Source organism: Chlorocebus sabaeus, chromosome 20 (assembly GCF_047675955.1).
Source record: "Chlorocebus sabaeus isolate Y175 chromosome 20, mChlSab1.0.hap1, whole genome shotgun sequence".
Classification (NCBI taxonomy): domain Eukaryota; kingdom Metazoa; phylum Chordata; class Mammalia; order Primates; family Cercopithecidae; genus Chlorocebus; species Chlorocebus sabaeus.
The window spans coordinates 112127464-112151661 of NC_132923.1; the positions used below are offsets into that span (position 1 = coordinate 112127464).

Consider the following 24198-nt stretch of genomic DNA (forward strand, 5'->3'; position numbering starts at 1 on the left):
TCTGTTTCTTACTTCTCTTTTTCCTTCCCGTCTCATCTCTCCCCTCATCTAAGCTCAGAGCTGCTAAGGGCAGGACTGGGAACCTTTTCCCCTGGGGACACGGATGGGGGCAGGGGCAAGCCCAGGCCTCCGCGAGCTAAAAGGGCCTTCAGATCATCCAGCCACCCTGGATTTCACTAAGGCTCAGAGGTGAGGCAGCGAGAGGGACCCTGACCCCAGGTCTGAGGACATTCAGTGGGCTTCTGGAAGCCCACTCATGTGATAAATGTCACATTCCTGCCAGTAGAAACTTACGCCAACAGCAAATGACAGAGTGCCCAGTGTCTGAGCCTGTCACCTGGACTTGCCAGGCAGGGAGTCCAAAGCCTGCTCTAGCTCTGTTTGGCGGTACCCACAGCCTCAGCACCTCCCCAGCAGCCACGACCCTGTAAGGAGGCAGGGACTCAGCTCATCACAGGGGGCTGGCATCACTCTGGGAGCAGATCTCCTAGGCAGCATCCTCCAGCCCCAGCCAACCACCCTGCTGGCCTTTGGTACCTTGGGATCAGCTGTGGACCCTGGAGCCACCATTCTGTGTTTTGTTTCCATGAAGTCTGAGCTCCCCACACAGTGAGGCCAGGAAACACAATCTGGGATCAGGCTGCTGAGGTTCAAGGCTCAGTTCTGATACTCACCTGGAGTATGAACTTGAACACATTCCTGACCTTGCTATGCCTCAGTTTTCCTACTGTTACAATGGGGGTGATGATAAATGTACCTAATACAAAAGTGGCTCTGAGGATTCAACAGCGTGCATCAGTGTACATAACATTAGTTACTATAATCGAGGGGCCTGGCCCCTGGGGTGAGGTTGCGCACAACTTTGGCATTGACAGAGCTGGTTCGAATCCCAGCTCTGCCGCTTCCTATGTAGGTGCAAGGGACTTCCTTGCCTGTAAAGTGGGCCCACTGACACATACCTGGAGGGCGACTGGCGGCCATGAGGAGTGCTCGGGGAGCGTGCTCAGCAGGGGCTGTTACCTAGAAGTGCTTACCTAGGTGGGGGCTGCCGTGCTGAGGACAGCTGCACGGGCCTATAGAGATTCAGCTGAGAGTGTGATGGTATACAGGACCCTCCGGATGAAACAGTGATTTGGCTGAGAATAAACACAGCCCAGCTTTGCTGCTTCATGAATAATTGTACAACATTATGCACATTTGAGCATACTGTCCATTTTTTTCAGGGGTTTGGGCAGGGGGACTTTTTCTATTTTTTATCTTTTGCTGTCCTTTAAAAATATGTTTAAACATGTAAAATACACGTACAGAAAAATGTATGAAATATAAGTATTGTTTAAAGAAGAGTAACACAGCAGACATCTGTCTACCTACCACCTGGCTTTAAAAAACAAAGCACTAATGAGACCTTAGGGCTCCCCCCAGTGTCCCCTCCCTGACTGCATCCCTCTCCCTACTCATCATGGATGGCAAGGGGTGGGGACCACTCTCCTGATTTTTTTTTTTTTTTTTTTGGTAGATACAGAGTCTCACTTTGTTGCCCAGGCTGCTCTCGAACTCCAGGCCTCAAGTGATCCTCCCACCTCACCCTTCCAAGTAGCTGGGATTATAGACACAAGTTACCACGCCTAGCTGTGATTTTTGTATTAACCATTCTCTTGCTTGTCTGTCTGCTTTTTGCCTTCGACATCACTTTCTATTTATAAGAGCAGAAATTCTGGGACGACCTGAAAGGCAGCAATAAGGGATGTGACTTGCTGGAGCTCTTGGAAATAATTTGTTCTCCCCATTTCACAGATGAGGAAACTGAGGTTTGGAGAGGGCCAAGGTCACGCGATGGCAAGGTGGGAACCCAGAGCTGGTATGCTCTGAATCACGGATGACTGGCTTAGAAATGGAGCTCTGCAGTCGCTCGCTCATTTGTTCAATATGTGTTTGCTATGAGCTGAGCGTTTGAGACACTAGTATCTGGTCTGGCCCCTGTTCCATCCAACACTTGAAATCCCTCCATAATATCCTGGTCTCACCTTGAATACCTCCCAGAATGGAGAGCTCTCTACCTCTGAGGGGATGTGTTTCTATTCCGAGCCAGCTCTCAACACTTCTCTTCCTGGTATGGAGCCCCCAGCATCCATGTGGTCCCTGCCACCCGGGAGCTCTTCATAGATCTGCCAGAGAAGCTCTTACCCCCCAAGCCTGCTGTCCTCCAGGACAAAGTCTCCAGTTGCTTTAATAGTTCATCATGTGACACGGTTTCAGTGCTCTTCCCCATGCTGAGGTCCCTGAGGGTGTCACATGGCTCTAACAGAGGGGGCTCAGAATGAAGCTCAGAGAGGCCATGTGTTGGCCTAGGGCATCTCAACCTAAACCCAAACTGAGGTCTCTGTGCCCCTAGGCTAGTGCCCTGCCCTTCCACCCATGCCCCCATGGGGCACCCTAGCTGCAACCCTCCCACTAATCCCCTCCCACTGCCTTTCTCTGGGCTGGGAGGACAAGCTCTCCTCGTCCCCATCGAACAATGAGGCAGCGGGTTAAACTCAGATGCTGAGGAATGGTTCGGAAGCCCCGGGGGGGCAAACCACCCAGAAAGTCTGTACCTCTGAATTGAGGAGAAGCAGAAACTTCCACAACCAGGGTTCAACTCCTCCAAGAGCCGATCTGCAGAACAAATCCAAAGCTCTAAGCCCTGACTCCACGCCTGCCTCTGTGTGTAAAGATTTGTCCACACAATGGTCTGTTGTTTACACAATTGTGATGTGGGTTTCTGCCCGTGTGTGTGTCCACACCACTCTATATGGGGCCTATCTGTGCAGCTACACCAATAGGTCCGTGCATGTTGATGCAGACAGATGCATCTCTTAGGAGTATCTTTGCACACACATGCACATAACTATTTTCACCGCGGCTGCACTGTAACGATGCTGTCCTCCATGAGGGCTTGTCCATGCGGGTGGGAGTTGCCAGTGAGTGTGTGAGAGACTGTGCCCATGAGCATGGGTGCTGTGTGTGAGTGCACCCATGTAAGGTATAGATGTGTGTGTGTGCACCCTGCGTGCCCACAGTCCAGTGGAGACGTTCCCATCCTAGCCTCCTACTTCACATGCCTCTCCAGTCCTGGAATCTGGCCTTTCCTCCTCATTTTCCAGCCAAATTATAACCCCTGGAAAAGGGGTCTTTATTATGGAAACGCTAACACAGCCTAAATGCAATTGGGGAGAAAAGGGTTGCTGCCATCCCCTGGCCCACTTTTGTCTAAAGAGAACGTCTTATCTTAGTTCATTCTGTGTCGCTATAACAAAATACCTGAGACTGGGTAATTTATAAATAGAGAAATAGAAACTTATTACTCACAGTTCTGGAGACTGGGAAGTCCAAGATCATGGCTCTGGCAGGTTCTGCATCTGGTGAGGTCCTGGACTCCCTGTTTCCAAGGCAGTGTCTTCTGGCTGTGTCCTCCAGAGGACACAGAACATTGTGTCCTGAAGTCAGAAGGGCAAAGAGGGCCTAATCCATTCATGAGGGCAGAGCCTTCACCACCTAATCACTTCCCAAAAGGCCCCCCACTGCTTCTTAATACCACCATGATGGCGATGAAGTGTTAATGTATAACTTTTGGGAGACATTCAAACCATAGAAGAGGAACTTTATTGCGTGCCAGGGACCCTTCGCTGTGATTTCCAGGCCTGGACACTCAGGGTGCCTGACAGGCCAAAGTGGGCTAGAGGGGGCGGGACAAGGGCAAGCTAAGCTGATGCTGAGGCTAGGTCCTCCGAAGGTTTGTGCAGAGGCAGCCAGGCCAGCTGATAGGAGCCTCAGAGTCAAGTCCAGTTGTCAATAAGCACCTTCTGTGATGTTGGGCAAGTCTTTGATCCTTCCTGGGCCTCGGTTTCCCCAGCTATGAGCTGGGGAAATGAGCAGACCTATTGTAGATTAATATGGAATTCTAGAATGTTGAAGACAGAGAGGCCTCCTGGGGCTCAGGCATTGTCCAATGCATTTATCTCCCTGAAGGGGAGTCTCAGGGCCAGAGAGGGAAGGGACTTGCTCAAGGTTACCCAGCAGGGAACAATGAAATGTCTCCCCTGGATCTAGCAGCCAGCTCTATGAGCCTCAGGCCCAGGCCCAGTTACAGGACATGGCAATTTTCAGTCCCAACTTTCATCAAGAATTTGGACTCTTTTGAGTTTATCAAGGTGCCAGATCCAACTGCTTCCCAACCAGTGAGGGTGGCAGAGGAAAACTGCAGCATGAAAGAGTGGAAGAAGACACAAGGAAGGACTTCCAGATGTTTAGAATGGAGAGCTGTTGGGGAGGGGGAAGGGGCAGGGCTCCAACCACATTCCAGACCAGACTCAAGGCAGTGACCTGCATGGAAAGAGCTAATAAATTTACAAGTGGCACAAACAAGAATAAAACTGGGACTCCATCTCCAGCCCTATGGATCCAGGCCCAGGTCCACTGGTGCCCCGGCCCTTGGTTTGACTCTGACTTGAGAACCTTCACTTCTCCGGCCTCAGTTATGCCTTCTGTTATCTGGGAATAGAACAGCCTAACTGTGTGTATCCCCATCCCCCTGGGCATGATGAAGATGAAATCATGCAGAATGTAGAGCTACTAAGAGTACTCACTTTGGAGTCAGGGAGACCTGAGTTCAAATCTAGGCTTCCTTGCCATATGGAAGCCTCTCTGAGCCTCAATTTTCCACATCTGTCCAATTCACAGAGTTGTTTTGAAGTTCATCTCAGGTGATACAAGCAAAGTGGCCAGCAGGCACTCAAGAAACCCTACTCCCCAGGATTGGGTACTTGGCAGGGGCCAGGAAAGACGTGACAACTGATGATGGGCGGGTCAGGATTGTGGTCAGGATTGGCTATATAATTTGGGGGGCCGGTACAAAATGAAAACGCAGGGCCTTTGTTGAGCAAGTATTCAGAAGTTCAAGGCAGCGGTGGCAGGGCATTAAAACAAGCTCAGGACCCTTCTGAGACCAGGGCCCTGTGCGACTGTGTGGGTCACAGGCCAGGAAGCTGGCCCTGCCTCTGGGATATCTGTGGTGGCTCAAATCCAGTTCAGGTGGAGGAGCTGAGGCTTCCCCCACCACACTGGGGGTCACTCCCTCTCCCCAGGACTGCAGCTGGGACCGTGACCGCTGGCCCTGCCTCTGTCAGTGGACATCAGAGGCGGCATAAAAGACCGACTGTTCCCCACCTCCGTGTGCCCATTTGTATCTCATGCCATGCGTACAGCACATAGTTGATTTCTTTCCGCAAAGGGCTGCACTTTTTTTCTTTTCCAAGGGCGACGCTGGAAAGCCATGTGGCTTTTATTGCTGGCAGGAATGTCTGAGGCGTTCCTTCACCACCACATGAAATAGAGCCGCAATCTTCATCTGCGTAAGGCCAAAGCCCCCAGTCTCCTCTGAGCCATCGGCCTCTGAGATTAATTAAGGCTTCACAAGGACTGACAGTCATTAGGACCTTTTCGGGGAGGTGGAAAATCCCTAATGGGCCTGGCTGGGCCCAGAAGCTGCTGGGTGGGCAGTGGGGAGAGGAGGGCCTGCAGGAGAGGAAGGTGCAGAGTCAGCAGGAGGTAGCTGGAGAGGGAAGGGGTGCAACTCTGTCCCTGGCATAATCTGTGACCTTGAGTGAGACTCTTCCTCCCTAGGCCTCAGTTCTGCCATTTGAGAAATGGGGATTTGGATTTGATATCTCAGAGCCCTTTCGAGTCTGACATTGTAAAATTCTGAATCCTGCCCACAGTTCTTCTGCCAGGATTCTAATTCTATTCCATGACTGTAACCTCGAGCATCTGGTTTTAGTCCACAAGAATAGAGTGTAGTGGGCAGCAACATGGGCTCTGGGGCCAGGCTGCCTGGTTGGAATCCTACCTCTGTGGTTTCCCAGTGGTGCCAGCTTGGGCAAGTTACTTGAGCTCTCTGAGCCTCAGTTTTCTTTCCTGTAAAATGGGAGTGATAACTGTCCCTACCTTCTAAGAATACTGTGAAGCAAAAACATGTGTAAAGCAACAGCCACTCAGAAGAGCCCTTTCTCTCCCTGCTTGCCAGGGCTGAACCCCACCCTGGGGCTGGGGGAAGGGCACATGTTTCCCAGAAGCCCCCTTGGCTCCAAGCCAGGTCCCTCTCACCACTCCGTGCCTCCCAGTAGAAGAGTGCTGTGTTTGATGGCTCTGCTGGTAGGTAGCTCTACACCCACCTGCTGCTTTGGATGGAGATCTCTGCCCTGAGAGCAGCTGTCAGACTGCAGATGGCCCCTCCCCGATCGAGGACTGGGGGTGCTGGAAGGGCTCCTGAGAACTTGATTGAACTTCTCAGATTATGAGGCCCACAGAGGAAAAGCTCTTTACTTTCGGAGCCTGGGTTTCCCCATCTGTAAAATGGAGATAATAAAATCCCTGACCTGTGGAGGCACCTGAGGGTGAGTGACAATTGGCGGAAAACTCCCAGCATGCAGCAGGTGTCCAAAAAATTAGGGCAATTATTAGTCATAGACCAATGATCAAAGTCACAGACCAAATAACTGTCTTCTAGAAATATTTCCCTGATTTACAGATGACAAGAGTGAGTAGCAGGGAGGGGGGGTAGGAAGGTCCCACCAAGTGATGTGATCTGAAACCAGAAACCCCTTCCCTGGCAACTGATGGAGCCAGTTTTTCTGCTCCACGCCCCCGCAAGAGAAGTCTCTTTTCTCCGCCCTTGCCTCCCTTTCTCTCTCTCATCCCCAAAGCAGAGCACCCTCTGTCCACCCACCTGCAGAACAGGGTGGGGGTGGGCGTGGAAGGATCCGAGGTCATGTGGACGCAAGGGAGCTGGCGCCCCACAGAAGGTGGAGAGGAGGTGGGTGGGGAGGAGGGGTCTTGGGTCACAGCAAAACCCTGGGGTCCTGCAGGAACCTGCCTGGCATGTAGAGGGGGCTTGTAAGTGCACCCCCAGCGTTCACATGCGAACACTGAGGCCCAGAGGGAAACGCGACTGACTAGCACTTCCCTTGGGAGACAGACACTGAGAGTGGCATGGGGCCCTAGTGTATGAGGCCCGGGACTGGGCTGCAGCCTCCTGCAAGGCAGAGGTCCTGCCTGACTGCATTTTGCCTCAAGGTGCTCGCTCCTGGCCTTGCTGGAGCTCAGTCCAGATCCTGATCATGCCTCTCCGCTTTCTGGGTCTCAGTGTTCCCATCTGTAAACTGGAGACTACTGCCAATCCAGCCTCCTCACAGACTGGTTCTGAGGCCAAAGACAGCAGGTGGTGGGTGCACCTCAGCTATCACAGGACCCTCCCAAATGACCCTGGCAAGTCCTTCCTGACTCCCTGCAGATTTGAAGAGTCTGCTGATTTCCAAGTCCAGGGCTGCTTAGCAGGATTTACCACCCCAGCTTTCTCTCCCCATCACAGTAGCACTTTCCTCTGTATCTAGCCGCTAGCTCTTCCCATTACGCGGCCACTAGGAGGAGAGTGCTGACACGCTTGGCCAGGTGATGCCTTCATGCCCCACATTTTGAGCCACAGCAGGCTTTTAACCTGGGTCCGGCCCTCTCCAACCTGGCCGACCTCAAACAACGTCCCTCTTTGCTTCCATGGGCATAACACCTACCACATACGACGCCGTGGGGATTGAATACCATGAGTAATGCCCGCGTGCGGCGCCTGGCACAAGGTAAAGCCTCAGCACCCCCAGCTGTTACTGTTCTTCCCATTTTACCCTCAGGACCAAGGCTCAGGGGAGTGTGGACACCAGGCAAAAGTCTCAGACCTCACAGGCAGCACTGGGTCCTAACACCCTCACCACTCTGCTCTCCCCTGCTCCTTCTCCCTCCCCTCCAAGTCTGGCACTTTCCAAAAAGGAAGAAAGATCTCTGTAATTTGAGAAGCACATTTGTCCTCCCACACATTCTGAATCCTTCCAGAGAGGCTGACCAGGAGAGACGACCCCAGAGCTGGACTCTCTAGGGCTGGACCCCTGACCTGCAGGAGACAACCCCTCAACCCAGATATATTGCTATTTTTCATTAACATTTCTCGCTTATATATTCAGAGATCATTATCTGAAATCAGGAAGCAGATGAGTCCTAGTTTACTCAGCAGCGTTTTCTTTCTGTTTCTTCAAACCATTGATCACAATTTAGATACAGCGAAACACGATGCCCTTCCCCTCCTAGAGGGAATCCTTAATCCCCTCCTGTGAAATGGAGAGGTTAGAATGACCTCCATTGACAGAAGAGGCAACTGAGGCTCAGTGAGGGGCATGAATGTCCCCTTTGAGTTCTAGGGCACTGGGCAGGAGATAGGTTTCACCATGGGTCCCTCTGGACAGGGGATTTAGGGCCAGGCTGGGAGAAATTTTCAGTTCTAGAAGAGAGTCCTCTGTCCTCTTCGCTGGACTAGGCTCCTGTGCGATTCGGGATATGGGAAACAGAGGCCTCCTGGGAAGGAAATGGGGTCCCTGGCAGCGTCCGCTGAGGCCCAGTTGCTACTTAGGAAAATGTCTGCCTACAGGAGGGCAACTGGGTGGGGGTCAAAGTGAGGTTCTGAGAGGAATGGTCAGATGGACAATCATCAAGACCCAGCTCCGGCAGCCCTGTGACGGTTGCTGGAAGCCCTGCTGTGAGCTGACTCCACGTGGAGGTAGGTAACAGCCAGTCCTTAGCTCCCCCAGGCAGCCCCTGGGTGAATCGAGGGGTCAGGACAGCATGGAGTGGCTTGGAGTCCTGGCAAGCTCTGACCATGAGAACTGGACATTTCACAGATGGAAGTGTGAGGCCCAGAGAGGGGAGGGATGGTTCGAAGGCCCCCAGCAAGGATTGACAGGTCTTATTTTTTCATAATGACAGTGACGGCTCCCCATGGCTGGAGCACCCTCTATGTGCCAGGCCTGTGCTAAGCACTTTACACACAATTCTATGGGGGCCACTATGAGTGCCCCCACTTTACAGATGAAAGAAACGAGGCTCAGAGAGGCTTAGGCAATTCTCCCTAGAGAGCTGCGGGCGAGGGAAGAAGACACGCTCAGGCAGACGGACTGTGAACCCCGGTTCCTTCCACAGCCCATGGACCTCTTAGGCAGCTTCCCAGGGCACACCTGCCCCTTGTCTGGTATACCTGGGGATCCCTGCCCAGGCGCCACAGAGTCCCCATGAATCATGCCTGCCCTGGGAAGCCGGCACCCTCACTGCCAAGAACACACTTAGAGTGCACTCCTAAATGCTGGAGGGAGACGAATCCCCTTCCTGGGGCAACGGAGCTGGCTCTATGTGCCCGGGGGTGGGTTCTGGGTTTACCCAGCTCTAAGTCAAGGTAGGGGAGGGGAGTGTCCTGACCTTCGGCTTCCTAGCCCTGCTGTGGACAACTTAGGATGCTCTTAGGTGGGGACCACTGGAGAGAAACTGGGCTGTTTGTCCATCGATCTGATGGAAGAGGGAGAAAAGACCTCCATGCCAGCTGAGGATGCCAGCTGGGGAAGAGCGAGGGTGTCTGCATGCCCCAGGTGGGGGAGTGGGAGCTCTCCCTCCCATCAAACAGACGACAAAGTTTGTCGGTCCGGGATGGGGAGGAAGCAGGTTGGCGATCGGTGGAAATTGGGAACAAGCTAGCCTGTTCTGTGGGTCTTCTCCCCGGTGCCTGAAAACGCTAAGGCGGAAGGCATCAGTCTCATCAGAGGTGAGGAAGGCGGCCTTGGTTTGACACACAGCCATCGGTTTGTCAGAGACCTGGCCGCATTGGTGGCAAGGAAAGGGCAGCTTCTTGGGGGGCGGCCGCCGCGCCTGCACCCGGGGCCGCAGCTGGCGCGCATCTGTAGCCTGGCCGGGCCCGCACCTCCGCGGCTGGCAGGGCGCGGGCGCCAACTAGCGGCAGCTCCCGCCACTGTGCCTGCCAGGCGGCCGGGCGACTTTGGTCTGCGGAGGCAAGGGCCTGCACCCCGCCCCCCAGTACCTTGGATCTAGTGCCCATGGAGAGCCAGCGCTCTACGGAGGGCCGGAGCCGTGCCAGGCCCTGCGCCAGGTGCCAGGGCTCACAAGAGTCCCCCATTCTCTGGAAACCCGTCTGTGAACCCGCCGTAAGGGGAGACGGAGAAATCAGGCGGAGGGACAAGCAAAGGGCACGGTGCAAACCCAAACCACTCGACAAAGGGAATTTACCACCACCTGAAACAGCGGGTCATGGTCCCGCAACCGCTCCAGGGCAGCACATGTTGCCCGCCCCCGGCCCGGGCCCTACCTGGCCACGACGCGCTGGGCCTTCCCGGAGACGTTCCTGGAGATGGGAGCGCCCAGGCTGGATCGCTCGCTTTCCTCTAGTTCTGCTGCTCGTGCCAGCGCGTCCGAGGGCGCGCGGGCCTGGGTCCGCAATAGATAACTGCCAGGCGCAGGCTCTCTTAAAAGGTTCAGTAAGGGACCTTTGCTGTTCTTGCTTTCGAAATGGCCTCAGGGCGTGATACGAGGTCTTGAGCGGGGCAGGGGCCAGCTCTTCCGACGGTCGGGGTGAGGCCAGAGTCCTTCACCCCTTGAGCGCACGAGGGGCTTGATTTCGTTTGGCGACGACGAAATGGCGCACGCTGGGCAGGGGTCAGATCCGTGATGAGATCTTGCGGCCACCGTCGAATCCTAAGCTTCTTTGCTTCCGAGGCTTGGAATTCATTGTTTGCACCTGTCGAGAGCCGGAGGCAACGAAAATATAGCCCGGTCTCCAAAGCGGCGGGGAGGCTCAGCACGCGTTCGTTCCCCAGAGTCTAGGGAGGGGTCTGGGGCGATAATTCGGAATGATTGGGGCTTGATCTTTCCCGTTGCCCTCCCAGCTGTAGCCGTCCCCTAGGCCTGCTCGACTGACTTAAGAGGCGGGAGAGGAAGGGGTTGTTTGCAGTGAAGCCCGGGAGAGGCTGGGCCACGCGGTTGGGAGTGGGAGCGGGGACGCGGAGCCAGGAGGGCAGGCAGTGCCTTGGCGAAACTGTCAGCGGTCGCTGCAGCACAGCCAGAGCGCACGGGCCCAAGAAGTGGGATTGGATCCGCGGAGGCCACTTTCCACACGCATGGAGAAAGAAAATTCTCTCCTCTGAAAGCCGGGGCCCTTAGCTTTGCAGCCACTGCTCAGTTTTTCTTTTGTCGCCGACGCGCGTATTGTTTCACGATGCAGGACCGTAGTTACATGCGTAAAGGAAAAAAATCGGGAAAACGCATTTTGCAGGCCTCGTCGTGTTTTTCAAAGAGCCACAGGCCGCCACAACGAAGAACGACGCCGCGAGGCCTGTGAGATCCTGAAACTTGTTTTGAGGGGAGAGTAGAGAGGAAAGGGGTTGTTGGCCCCAGGCTACTTAGGGTCCCTGGGAGACTCCCTTCCGCCTGTCCTCGGTTTGGCACAGGGGCCACCGAGGCTGGGACCAAAGCCGCGCAGGGCTGGGAGCAGCAGAGGCCGCCGGCCGGGCGTGGACGGCGCACAAAAATCCCGTGTGGGTTGGAGGCTCTTGGGTCAGAGTAATTTGCGGGAGGAGGGAGGTGAGTAACCTCTTTGGGGCGGCTCCCAGTGCGGTGTCACCGGCCCTGGGCTCCCGCGGCCCTCAGCCCGGGGTTGCAGAAGTCACAGGCCCGAAGCAGCAAGAGCTGGGGAAGCCCGGCCGCGGCCAGCGGGGAGGTGGAGCGAAGGGGTTGCGCCCCAGCGTCAGGGAGATGTGACCCGGGAGAGGGCGACAAGGGCGCCTTCTGTGGGACCCGGACGTTCTAAGCAAATTTCTAGCATCTGCCCCGGGCTCCCAGAGCTCTCGGGGGCCCTGGGCTGTGGCACGGGGGCCTCCTCCGCGGGGTGGCGCCTTCCGCCCCTCCCCGTTGGGCGGCCTCCGGCAGGCCCCGTTCCTCCCCGCGAACGCCACCGAGGTGCCCGCGATGGGGGCTCCGCCGATTGGCTGTGCGACGCGTCGCTCGGGCCGGCCCCGCCCCGCGGGCCCCGGGGGTACTAACCCCGCGCGGGCGGCGGCGGCCCCGCCACTTCATTCTAGAGGATTTGTTCTGGGGCTGCGGCCGCGGAGTCGGGGCGGCAGCGGGCGAGCTTCGGGGCGGGAGGCGGCGGCGGCACAGCCCCGCGCGGGCCCCGCCGCGGCCCAGGCAGCCGGGACAGCCGCGAGGGGCGGCCGCACGCGGTGCCGCGCGCCGGGGATGCGGGACTAGCCCGGCAGGCTGCGGGCGGCCGTCGGGCTAGCGAGGCCTCGCAGCGGGCGGGCCCTGGCGAGTAGTGGCCGGGCGCCGCCCCCTGCGCCCCGAGGCCCGGGCCCCACCGCTTCTGCTTTCCCGCTTCTCGCGGCAGCTGCGGCCGAGGAGGCGTCCGCGCCGGCCGCCCCCGGGGGAAGCCGCGCCGTCGCCGCCCGCCCGGCGCCCTGACGGCCGCTGTTATGCGTATTCCTGTAGACCCAAGCACCAGCCGCCGCTTCACACCTCCCTCCACGGCCTTCCCCTGCGGCGGCGGCGGCAAGATGGGCGAGAACAGCGGCGCGCTCAGCGCGCAGGCAGCCGTGGGGCCCGGAGGGCGCGCCCGGCCCGAGGTGCGCTCGATGGTGGACGTGCTGGCGGACCACGCGGGCGAGCTCGTGCGCACCGACAGCCCCAACTTCCTCTGCTCGGTGCTGCCCTCGCACTGGCGCTGCAACAAGACACTGCCCGTCGCCTTCAAGGTGAGTGCGGGACCCGGGGCGGGAGGGCGCCGGCCCTGGGGCTCCGGGCGTCCTAGCTGCGGGAGCCAGAGCCTCCGGAGCAGTGGGGAGGGGAGGTGCCCCAGACGCCGCGGCGACACCTGGGCACCCGGTTCTGTCTCGCTGCGCACTCGGCTTGGGGACATCGGCGTTCCGTTTTGGATGCGCCCTGCACGGATGACTTTTAAGGGGGTTGCCCCGCTCCACCTGGGTTTTAGGGCGCCCTGCGTAGAGACGTTGGTGCGGAAATGGGCGGATGGGGTCTTGCCCCCCCCCCAACCCGGATCGCTCAGATACAGCCCTGCGGGTAACGGAGAAGAGGATCCCGGGACCGGGGCAAGGACACCGCGGGTGGGGTGCGAACGGTGAAAGGGCCTACCCTCCGCCGCCAGCACCCCTCCTCCCGCGCCGCTTCTCAGACGCTTCCTGCTCACACCCTCGGGCTTCCGAAATTTTACGGGACGGCGCTAGGCCGGGATCGGGGCACTGCTCTCCAGACGTTTGCTGGGGGATATTCTGCGTCCTGAATGGCGGGTTGAGATTGGGGGACCCCTAACTCTGGCAGCCCCCAGCCATTTAGAGGACCTTTTTCTTTATGCCAGGGAGTAGGCGACTGTTTCATTTTCATTTTTTTAAGGGGGCAGCGAGATGAAACGAAAACGCCTTGGTTTTCCCCTAAACCTCTCACAGCTGCCGTGAGAAAAGGGCAGGGCAGGAAGGGCCGGCGGCTGGGGGTGGTGCTGCCCGAGGTGGCTGGAAGCGGCGACCGCTGGCAGCTGAGGCCGTCCCTGCTCCCATTAAGACGACTCCAAATTGGAAAAAAAGGATGAGTGGCTCTTTGAGGTCTCTCGGGTGACATCTTAAAATACCAGTGGGGGAAATCTCCCCGGGAGGGGGGGGAGGCCCGTGTGACTTTAATCGTCAGATCGTCAGATCGGAGGTTTTACTGTCACTTGGAGCTTAAAAGGAGTCTTTGAAATTAAAAGAAGACAGGATGTTGACAGGAAATCTGGCCTTTTTAATCAGATCCCAAACATTTTCTCCTTGAAATTTTTACCATATGGATCCCGAGTCCCTGCACGCGGCGGCCACGTTTAAATGGTTGTGACTGTGTTTAAAGTCTGATTGTTTTTCAAAAGGCAGTTGCCTCTCCGTGCTCCTGGGGGTGGGGGACTTGGGGGAGATGGTGTTTAGGAGGACATCGCCACCCCCATCCTGCAGTTCCCAGCAGGTGCATCCTTCCATTATCAAAAGACCCCCTCTCACTTTAAAGGGGTTTTCTGGGTGACCTTTTTCAAAACACCAGTGAGTTTTGCATTCTGCATTTTCTCTGCATAACGAATTTAGGCTCTGCAGAGGCCAATAAACTGGTCCTCGTCCACATTTCAGGGCCAAATTTCATGCCCTAAACAGCTCTTGCATAAATTGAGTGGGGGTAGCAGCCCTGTTGTTATTATTGTTGATACTCTTTTTCGCTTGGAGACTTCGTTGCTAGGAGCATGTTGATTCCTCTTTCGCTGCAGCCGAAGACAACAGGGGAACTGCACCCCACATCATAGTGACTGAGCTGATTTCACAGCTCTGGCTGAGATTTCACTGAAAGGATGATTTCTTGGGACACGGTTTATGTAAGCAGTTGATCTAGGATTTTGGTATGGAAGTCCGAGATTCCATCTTCTTGTTTTTGTGATATTTGAGAGAAGGTCTTTATTGTTTTTAAGCCTCTTCTCCACCCTGCATTGGAGAAATACGCAGTGCGCCTGGGACCTAGGGGAGCTGCCCAGCCCAGCCCCTCCTCTCCTTTCCCTGGCCTCCCTCTTCCTTTCTAAGCTGTCCCCCTGCATCCCCCCGCCCCATGTCTTCAGGTGGTGGCACTGGGGGACGTGCCAGATGGCACGGTGGTGACCGTGATGGCAGGCAATGACGAGAACTACTCCGCTGAGCTGCGCAACGCCTCGGCCGTCATGAAGAACCAGGTGGCCAGGTTCAACGACCTTCGCTTTGTGGGCCGCAGTGGGCGAGGTAAGTGGAAGGGAGGCCTCGCCAGTTCAGCATTGGCAGTGGCAGGGGCAGCAGGGAAGGAGGTTGAAAGAGGGGCCTTAGAATCCCGAAAAACAGGTCCCTAGACGCAGCTCTGTCTAAAAACAGCACTGTCTAAAAACAGCAATTTGTAATCCTGTAGGACGTTACAGATCGCTTTGAGGAGGTGAGGAAAGTTATGGTCTCTCGCCAGAAAAAGACACAGTTTTCTCCCAGTTTCTAGGGTTTACCAACTCCTGAAACCGTTCATGCCACCCCCTCTTTCCTGGTTAAGCACACCTGGTCTCACAAAAAATGCTGGCACGAAATGGTGGATTCGCAGGCTCAAAAAGGGAGCTTATAGGTCTTTCAGCAAGGCGGTTGCAGGACAAGTGCCTGGTCGGTGGGGCCCAAGCACCCCAGCCACCCTCTCCATAGGGGGCAGAATCTCCCCCACACCTCAGGCTCCGTCTTTCCAGCTGTGGTCTCCCAGACCCAGCTTCCCAGCCCCTTTGAGCCCTAGGTGGTCTGGAATGGAAGCTAATGCAGCTGAATGTTGGAAAGCACATCTCGAAGGCTGCCATCTCCTGCCCCAGAGTCAAGGCTGGTGTGCCACCCTGCCTGTCTGACCGACCTTGGGCAGTAGAAGGAAGGCGGGACAGGGGTGGGGGGCTGTTGAATGGGAGGCTTCTGGGACCTGAAACCCATCATCACTTAACTCCTGGGTGGGAAAGTCCTAGAAACCCTGTCCCTGTGGAATGCAGGCCTGAGGGTCCACTGGCCCTTTAAGACCAGCAGACATGGGAGTCGCCCTTCCCAAGCACCAGGCCCGCCTCCAGCTTTGTTAAGAAGTAAGCTGGGTTCCCTCTGCTCCCCAACTCCACGCAGGCTGAAGCAGAACCGTGCTTTTCATCACCAATAAACAGGACCTTCTCAAGGTTCTAGTTCCTTCTGAGCCGCTAGTCCCGCTCTGAAACAGGCAGCTGGGCACCATTTTTTTCCTTTCCAGCCATTCAATGTATACATACAAATGTCAACCATATTTTGACTTTTCAGCATTAATTAAAACCAGGACATTATTTGCATGTAATAACTGTTTACTTGTTACTTTTTATGAAACTGAAATAGTTTACATTCTTTCAAACATTTCCTGTTCCTGTTGGCTCCCTTCCCCACGCACAGATTTCTTTCAAACGGTGCCCTTAACTGGTTGCAGGTTGATGGATGGAAAATGTTTCCTTTTATGAATTAAGCTTTCATTGCTGCTCCTAATTAGTCTCCAAGTCCCTTTTGTCATCCACAATCTCTCAAACCCTTTGCAACTTAATCCCAGCCCTGAGAGGAGAGTCATTGGTCCCTGGTTGGTGGCAGACAAGGCTGACGGCTCTGTTGACTGTGGTGGGGCAGTGGCCAGGTCTGCTAGCCCAGGTGCGTGTCAGGGGCACTATAGCTGCTGCCTGTTGCGAGGCAGGCAGAAGGTGCTGTCGATCGGGGAGCCCAACAAGGCATCAGGAACTTGATTATTCCTTCCCACTCCCTCTCCTGGGAGGTGAGATAAAGAGAAGAGACGACGATTTTCTGAGTTACCGAGACCTTGTCTGTTCTGCACACTGAGAATGATTTTTTTTAGTGGTTTTCATACCCACAGACTTTGAGCCCCCCTCCCCAGGCCTGCAGGGAGGGAAACGGGTTTCCAAGGCGTTGGTTGGGAGCTTACCCTTGTAGCAGGAATGGCTGAGGCTGGGATTGTGGCTCTGGGAGATGCAAGAGGCTGAGTTTATAAACCATTCTCTCATCCATCTCCTCTCAGTGGCCCATAACCAGTCTCAGTGGTCCTGGGAGGCAGGAAGTGATCTGAGGAGGAGTTCCGATGTCTGAGGAACTGTGGCTGAGGCGTTCAGCCTTCAGAGGCTGGAGGTCTTTGAGAGCCTGCATTCTAGTATCGGGCACCCTGTATTTGAGTCCCAGCTCTGCTAATGACTTGCTGGATGACGTTGGGCAAATGACTTAACCAGTCTGTGCCTCAGTTTCCTCAGCTGTGAGATGGGGATGATAATCGTACCTACCTCATGAGATTTTGGGAAGGTTAGAGAAATTGATACAAGTGTATCAGCTGGCGCATACTGAGAGCTGGATACATGTTAGAGATTTTGTTACTTCAAATGCTTGGGACTGGAGGAGGACTTTGAGGTCCCTTTGAGCGGTGACAGCCACTGATTCTCTGATTACTGTGTGGTTTGGGCGGGGGTGGGGGAAACCCAGAAGGTGTGAGCTGCTGAGTGGGAGAGGTGGAGGCGGTTGGCAGGGAGGAAGGAGGGTGCCGGGTCCGCTGGCATGCAGACACACATCTGCAGTGCCCATCCTGCCAACTGGGAAATTCCCACCTGAGAGAACAGTCAGTGGTTGACAGTGACAATCTGGGCCACTTTAGGAGATGGGACACTTTGGACTTAAGGTCTGGGGTTGGGACCCAGAACCCTTGCCTGGCTCTCTGACTTCTGCCAGAACTGAGAAGTCTGGTGGAAACCTCTGCTTGTTTCCTCAGAAACAAGTTCTACATTCTGTCTGAATTCCAGGAAGATGGCGTTCCGTGAAAGACATGCACCCAGTAACACCACAGAGCTCTTACGATAGGGCTGAAGGTGTGAACCAAGAAAAGGAAGGGAAGAAAACCAGGTCATTGCTGTCTCCTGCAGTGATTAGGGCTGAGGTCCCTGCCCTGCCAGACGCAAGGAGCCTATCTTACAATACATATTTTGTATCAAACCTTACTATTCTACATTGAAATGTGTAAATAATGTAACCTCCCTATTTACATGCAGTTGCAAACTATGTTATTCCATAGCTATGATGGAGAAGAAAAGGAAGAGTAATTTATAATAAAACCCTGATTTGAATATGTAAATGTTGAGGCCAGAGGACTGCCTGAGGTGGACAAAGGCCCTCTACACAGAAGCCCACAGCAGAGGGAACAGGCAGGGTGGCAGAACTCAATCTGAACCTGGCCTTGCTGCTAATACCATGACTTTCTGAAGTTGTCAACAACTCTTGGCAAAGCGCGGAACAAAATTTAAAAAGAAAAAAGGACTGTCTTTCCTTCTGGAAAATTCAGTAGATATTAAAAGTACCCCAAAAAATCCCTTATTTTATGTAAAACTGAGTTAGGTTCATGACTCAGAGAATTTTTTTCTTTTACTTTTTTTTGGGACAAGGTCTCGCTCTGTCACCCAGGCTGGGGTGCAGTGGTGCGATCACTGCAGCCTCAACCTCCTGGTCTCAAGCAGTCCTCCCACCTGAATAGCTGGGACTATAGGCATGCGCCACCACGCTCAGCTGATTTTTTAAAATTATTTTTTGTAGAGATGGGGGTGTTCTTCACTGTGTTGCTCAGGCTGGTCTTGAACTCCTGGACTCAAGCGATCCTCCCGCCTCAGCCTCTCAAAGTGTTGGGATTACAGGCATAAGCCACTGCTCCCAGCCAGAGAACTTTTATAAGCAAGTTTTTCCCTCCCAGGAAGAATGAATCTACCACCCTGGGCAGTGCTGGGTGCTGGCGTACCCCACCACATACACACACCCCACCCCTAACGCTGGCAGTGCCACCCCAGCACTGTGGTGACCACATGCCCCTGCAAATCCCAAAAATGCCCCTCTAGCAGGCGGCCACTGGCCTAGGTGAAAATGAAAAGCACATGGTCTCCTGAGCTGTGATCAACTAATTAAAAAGCAACCGTATGTCCACGGAGATTCGGGGTGCGGTGTGCTGGTGTAGACTGAGGGAAACCACTGGTTGGGGGAGAGATGGATGGCTTCTTGGCTGAGGTTGAGAAAACCCCGAGGTCCCCTGAGACAGACCCGTCCCCTCCCCCACCCATGCAGCTCCTGTGGGTGGGGCGGGGACCTTCTACACATAGGAACCCAGGCAGAGAGGCTCAAGGACTTGCCTGAGGCCACGCTGCCACCCTGGTTGGTTCATGATGGGTCCTGGAGGAGTTTCTGGAGCCCTAAAGGAAACCTATTTCCGAGACCGAGACTTCTCCCCTGCAACCAGGGCCAGCCCTGGGAGAGCCTGGGTTTGCGCTTCCTGGGCTCCTGACAGATTGCAGGTTTGCCCAGGGCTCCTGCACGGAGTTATATCTAGACGCTGAGAGAGAGGGATGGATGGGTTTGCCGCTGCCGGGCAGAGAGAGAGAGAGAGCTGGGCAGGGCCAGGGGAGCTGAGGGGCACTCAGGGTGACAGCTTTCTCCCACCCCTGCTCCCCAGGCTCCCTGTGTCCTGAGGTCCCGACGCCTGCCCCTCCCTCTCACTCCTCCTCTTCGGCCCCACACTCCTCTCCTTTGTACTTGGGCGGAGGCGGTGACAGGTTCAGAAACTGGTGGAAGTGGCCGAGGAGTGCTGGTGACCTCAGGGGTGGCATGTGGTTTGCTACCTGGTGGGAGTGGGGGCTTCTCACTTCTCTTAGTACCTGTGTGGAGGGGCAGGCTCTGGCACATTCTGACTTTTCTGAGTCCTGCCTGGATACTGTGTGACCTGCTTAACTCACTGTTCCTCTCTGAGCCTCAGTGTCCTCATCTGCAAAATGGGAGCCATTATCTCTGCCCTTAATTTATTTAACAAATGTTGTTGAGCACCTACTATGTGCTAGATGCCGTCCTAGGGGCTGGAGACACCGCATGAACAAGACAGAAACTTGGGCCCCTGGGGAGCTTATAATCTAGTAGAAAGAGACAAAGTGAGTAGATGGATTATTAAAAGCATACGCATCGTGAGAACATTCCAGCAGGTGCAGGGAATAGAGAAAGGGAGTAGGAGGGCCTGTGGTACTTCAGGTTGAGCTGCTTAGCCCTTTGTTTTTGTTTTTGTTTTTGTTTTTGTTTTTGTTTTCCTATGGGCCCCTCTGATATCTGGTGAAGCCCACACACCTTTCTCAGAATAATGATTTTTTTAAGGTATAAAATCAAATGCACAGTATTACAATGGAAACCAATTCTATTAAAACATAGCAAAATACTTTAAAAACTGGTAAATGTACTGTTTTGTTCAGTGTATTAAATAAGATCTAGCATTGGGTCTAATGACGACCATGGTTTTGAAGTTGTGACGAGCATAAAAGATATTTAGAGAAATCTGCAGCAACTGTAATGTGATATGTAAGTATCTGTGACGTCTGTTGGTGACAAGGTCACAGGTACGGCTGATAATACCTCTGTGGTTTGTTGCCTACGCTCATGCTTGAGAGTGATGCTAAATTTCAGTTAGAGGTTAGGGACAATACAGTTGTAATTTTTTCCTATCCCAGTTCTCAGGCTCGTTCAATTCTATGGAGCCAAGTTAAAAATGCCTTCTAGGCGTAGTGGCTTACACCTGTAATCCCAATGTTTTGGGAGGCCAAGGCGGGAGGATCACTTGAGCCCAGGAGTTCAAGACCAGCCTGGGCACATAGTAAAAGCTTGAAAAAAAAAGAAAAAAGAAAAAAGAAAAAGAAAGAAGGGGGGAGGGAGGGGGGGAGGGAGGGAGGGAGGGAGGGAGGGAGGAAGGAAGGAAGGAAGGAAGGAAGGAAGGAAGGAAGGAAGGAAGGAAGGAAGGGAAGGAAAAAACAATTAGCCAGGCGTGGTGGCACTCACCTGTTGTCCCAGCTACTCAGGAGGCTGAGACAGGAGGATCACTTGAGCTGGGGAGGTACAGGCTGTAGTGAGCTATGATCATGCCACTGCACTCCAACCTGGGTGACATAGCAAGACCTTGTCTCAAAAAAAAAAATTAAAGTTAAAAATGCCTACTTTAGATAAAGTAGATAAAGTGACCAGGGAAGGCCTGACTGAGAAGGTGGGTGACCTGAAGGAGCATTTTAGTAAACTTTCAAATGCTGCTGTGGGCCCAAGACCCTGTGACAGGGCACTGGGGCCCATTAGTCCTCCGGGTCCGGAGTCTGGCCCCCAGGGTTCTGGGCTGTCTGCCTAAACTCCCCAGCATAACCAAGAAGGTGCTGGACAATGCTGGCAGGGTCAGGGGCTCAGGGACCCCAGGAGAGTGCTGGGCTGGTTAGAGGAGGAAGGGGTCCAGGAAAGAAATGACCTCAGAGTGAGGAAAGGCAGTAGGGGGTGGTCAGGCAGGGAGCCCGAGGCGTCTGCCTGGCACTTCCCTAGACCATCTGCACTTTCTGCTTCCAGAAATCATGCAAAGTGGCCCTGTGACCTGAGAGTGGGAGACCAGGTCTGTTTTGACCTGGGGCTCCGGGGGCAAGTGCAGTCAGAATTTCCATCCCTGCCTCAGCCGGCTGCCTTAGGAAAAGGCTTCCAGAGAAGCCCCTCATTTCCCAGTTAGAGTCACACCTCAGTGGGTCTTGAGCTTTAAATTCCCCCTGGTGTCTCAGAGGGCCTTGAGTCCTGTGGCATGGCTCCTGGCAACCTGGCTGGTTTAATTTTGTTCTGGATTCTCCTGCCTCTGGGTCTAGACTTTTCACTTGATCAGTTGACCAACAAGTACCCGGCCGTGCAAAGAGAACTGTGAGATACTGGTCTCCACCCTGAGCTTCATCTCCCACCTGCAACATGGGGATGTTAAAACCTACCTGCTTACCTTGGAGGCTTGTCAGGCGGACACCAGAGGGATGCGCTTGGGCAGCCTCCCTCGGTGACCATCCAGTGCCAGCCCTGGGGTACAGGTGAGAGTGTGAGACCATTGGCCCCTACCCACAGGGAGTTCCCAGACCTGTACGTGGGATCCAGAGGCAGGGATGGGGGATAAATCTGGCTTGGGGGATCTGCAAATCTCCCCCGCTCCCTGCCACCAATCTCACAGAGCATGAGGCTGTGGATCATAATAGAGAATAGGGTGAGAGGAGGACTTTTACCCAGACCCCTAAGCTCCCAGACACATCAGAGAATTCACTATAGAAAGTAGAGAGAAGACTGTTGAAAGTAAATATTCATAAACTGCTTTCTACACGGAGAAACCTGTCTAAACATAAAACGACAGAAGAACAAGAAATAGAAGTGAAAATGAAAAACTGCCCGGCGTGTGAAGGCAAACTGTGCAGGCCGGTGCCCCCGGGAAACTGATGGCCACAAATATAGCATGGAAAGTATTAACAAGCTTAATATATAGCGATTTTTAAAAGGCACTAAAACCTTCACAGGAAACTAAAAGAACATGAAGCAATAATACATGTTGGATTATGATGGATAATAATCATATAAAAAGTTTCAGTCTCACTAGTAGTAGAAAAAAAGCCAAACAAAATCAAGAGCGTGTAAAAGATCTTCCATCTTGATAGACACATCCCTGGGGTGTGACGCAGCCTCACACGCGAGGGTGACGACTAAATCTCTCCAGAGACTCATCTCCCTCCAGGAGGGATCAGGGCCCGTAATATGTCCCAACCCTCCGCTGCCGTGAAATCACTCACCGCTTCTTGGAATCTATTCTAAGGAAATAAGCAGAGATGCAGACAAAGATTTTTATAAACAGAAGGTCACTTTCATTTTATTTTAAATGGTTAAAAAAAAAAAAAAACCAGTATTTTAAAAGATTTTTCCCCTCTCAGGAATTTTGAATGGAGACTTTGGAGCCAAATGTCTATCTAAAAATAGAACAACATTCTGGAAATAACAGTTGTGTCTACAGAAGAAATGTCTGCAGCTCCCAAATCAGTCCTTTTTCAGCTCCAGCTGCACACATCAATAAGAAATTAGCAATGATGTAAATACCCGAGAGTAAGGAGGTAGATAAATAAAAGATGAGGCTTCCTTGAGTTGAAATATTTCGCAGCCATTAAAAATGAAGTTTATGGAGTTTTAATGACGTGGGAAAGTACTTCTGATGTGATGTTAAATGAAAAAAAAAGTATGAAAATCTGTATTTTAGTAGCACTGCAACTGTGTAAATATACAAACCCATACAAAAAGAGCTGGAAGGGAAAACGCCGAATGGTAACGGTGTCAATCTCCAGCTAGTGGAACCGTGGGAGGATCTTTTCTTCTTTGTTTATATTTTCTATGTTCTTGAAGTTTTCTACAAAGATCACCAATTACTTTCAGAAAATAGAATATACCCATCCTGCTCCCCGCCGTAAAATCGTGTGGGTTTCTGAATAGAAGAGACAGCAGAAAGGCCAAGAAGCGGGGAACACAAGCCAGGGTGGCCACGGCATGGGACAGGGAGGTGACAAAGTTGGCATCAGACCCCCCGGGCCTTGAATGCCAAGCCCAGCAGCTTGAGCTTCACCCAGAGCCCTATCTTTTGCCCAGGTTGAAAGAGGACAGAGTGCCCCTTCTTGAAAGTTAGGGCCTTCCAGGGGTAGGTACAGGTGGGAGAGCAGGGTATTGTGGAAGCTCCAGGTGCCAACTGCCTGCCTCTATCCCCCACTCTCTCCAGGGAAGAGTTTCACCCTGACCATCACTGTGTTCACCAACCCCACCCAAGTGGCCACCTACCACCGAGCCATCAAGGTGACCGTGGACGGACCCCGGGAGCCCAGACGTAAGTGCCACCGAGCCCCTGAGCCCCTGCATGGGGGAGGAGGGTCCAGTGCGGGAAGGACGGCAGCTAGGTCAGACAGATGGAGCCCTCCTGGGGGTTTGCGGTCCTTGGCTCTGTGCCCCCACACACTGAGCGCCTGCCGGCAAACCCCTAAACCCTCTGGGCTTAGCATGAGACTGTGGGAGGCCAGCGAGGAGGCCGGGAGTGGAGATGACTGTCCATGGGGACTGCTGAGGGAGTCCAGGAAAAGAAAAGGATGGAGAAAGCTTTCAGATGTGGCATTTGTGGGGTGCTTGTGTGTTTCTGGATGGAGCTTGGGCCAGACTTGCTTTACTGTGCCCCCAGCTTCTCTGCCGGTGGCTGAGAGATGGGTGGAGGGCAGGAGTGATCAAAAGTCAGGGGCTGACCTGGATGTGAGGCCAGGTCTCTTCCTTGGAAACTGGGTCGTTGAATCTTAGCATGTGACTCGCTCAGGTCACCCAGAGCCCTGGCACCCGGACCCTACGAGCAGGGAGTTCTGGTCCATCAAAGCGAGTTTGTGTTTAATTCTCTCTGCTTGCTGAAGGTCAGATTAAGGCTGGGGAAGTGGGAGGGTAGGCTGAGGCTCTGTGTCTGCAGAGTGAATGAGTGAATGAATGAAACAGAGCCAGCCAGCTTCCTGAGCGCCATCCACCTCCCCGAGGCATTTTTCAGCTTGGTGCACTGAGGGTTGGCTTGCCCCTCTCTTTCTCAGAAATGTGACCCTTTGCAGTTTAGAAGTCACTATTGAATGGGATCTTTGGGACAGCAGAGCCAGAGGGGTCACCCAAGTTCTAGTGAGGAGAGAATCCAAGCCTGAGGGAGTTGGGTACCTGAATAGGACCTAATGCTGTGCAAGGTGCAGGGAAGCGCCCCAGGCTTCAGTCTTCCCAGACGCAAGATTCTAGGCTGAGCAGGCCTGGGGCAGGAGGCCTCGCCCTGGGCTGGCCCCTCCCTTCTTGGGAGTCAGCTGGGCCTGGCACCCCATCATCCAATTCC

At 54.0% G+C, this 24198-nt stretch overlaps 1 protein-coding gene across 1 annotated transcript in view; it reads left to right on the top strand.

The window, feature by feature from the left end:
• Positions 1–24198, top strand: part of RUNX3 (RUNX family transcription factor 3) — a 64655-nt gene that overhangs the window by 22494 nt on the left and 17963 nt on the right. The window contains exons 2-4 of the mRNA XM_007979995.3: positions 12400–12662; positions 14546–14702; positions 23077–23181. Coding sequence (XP_007978186.2) covers positions 12400–12662; positions 14546–14702; positions 23077–23181 — 525 coding nt within the window. The remainder of the gene's footprint in view (positions 1–12399; positions 12663–14545; positions 14703–23076; positions 23182–24198) is intronic.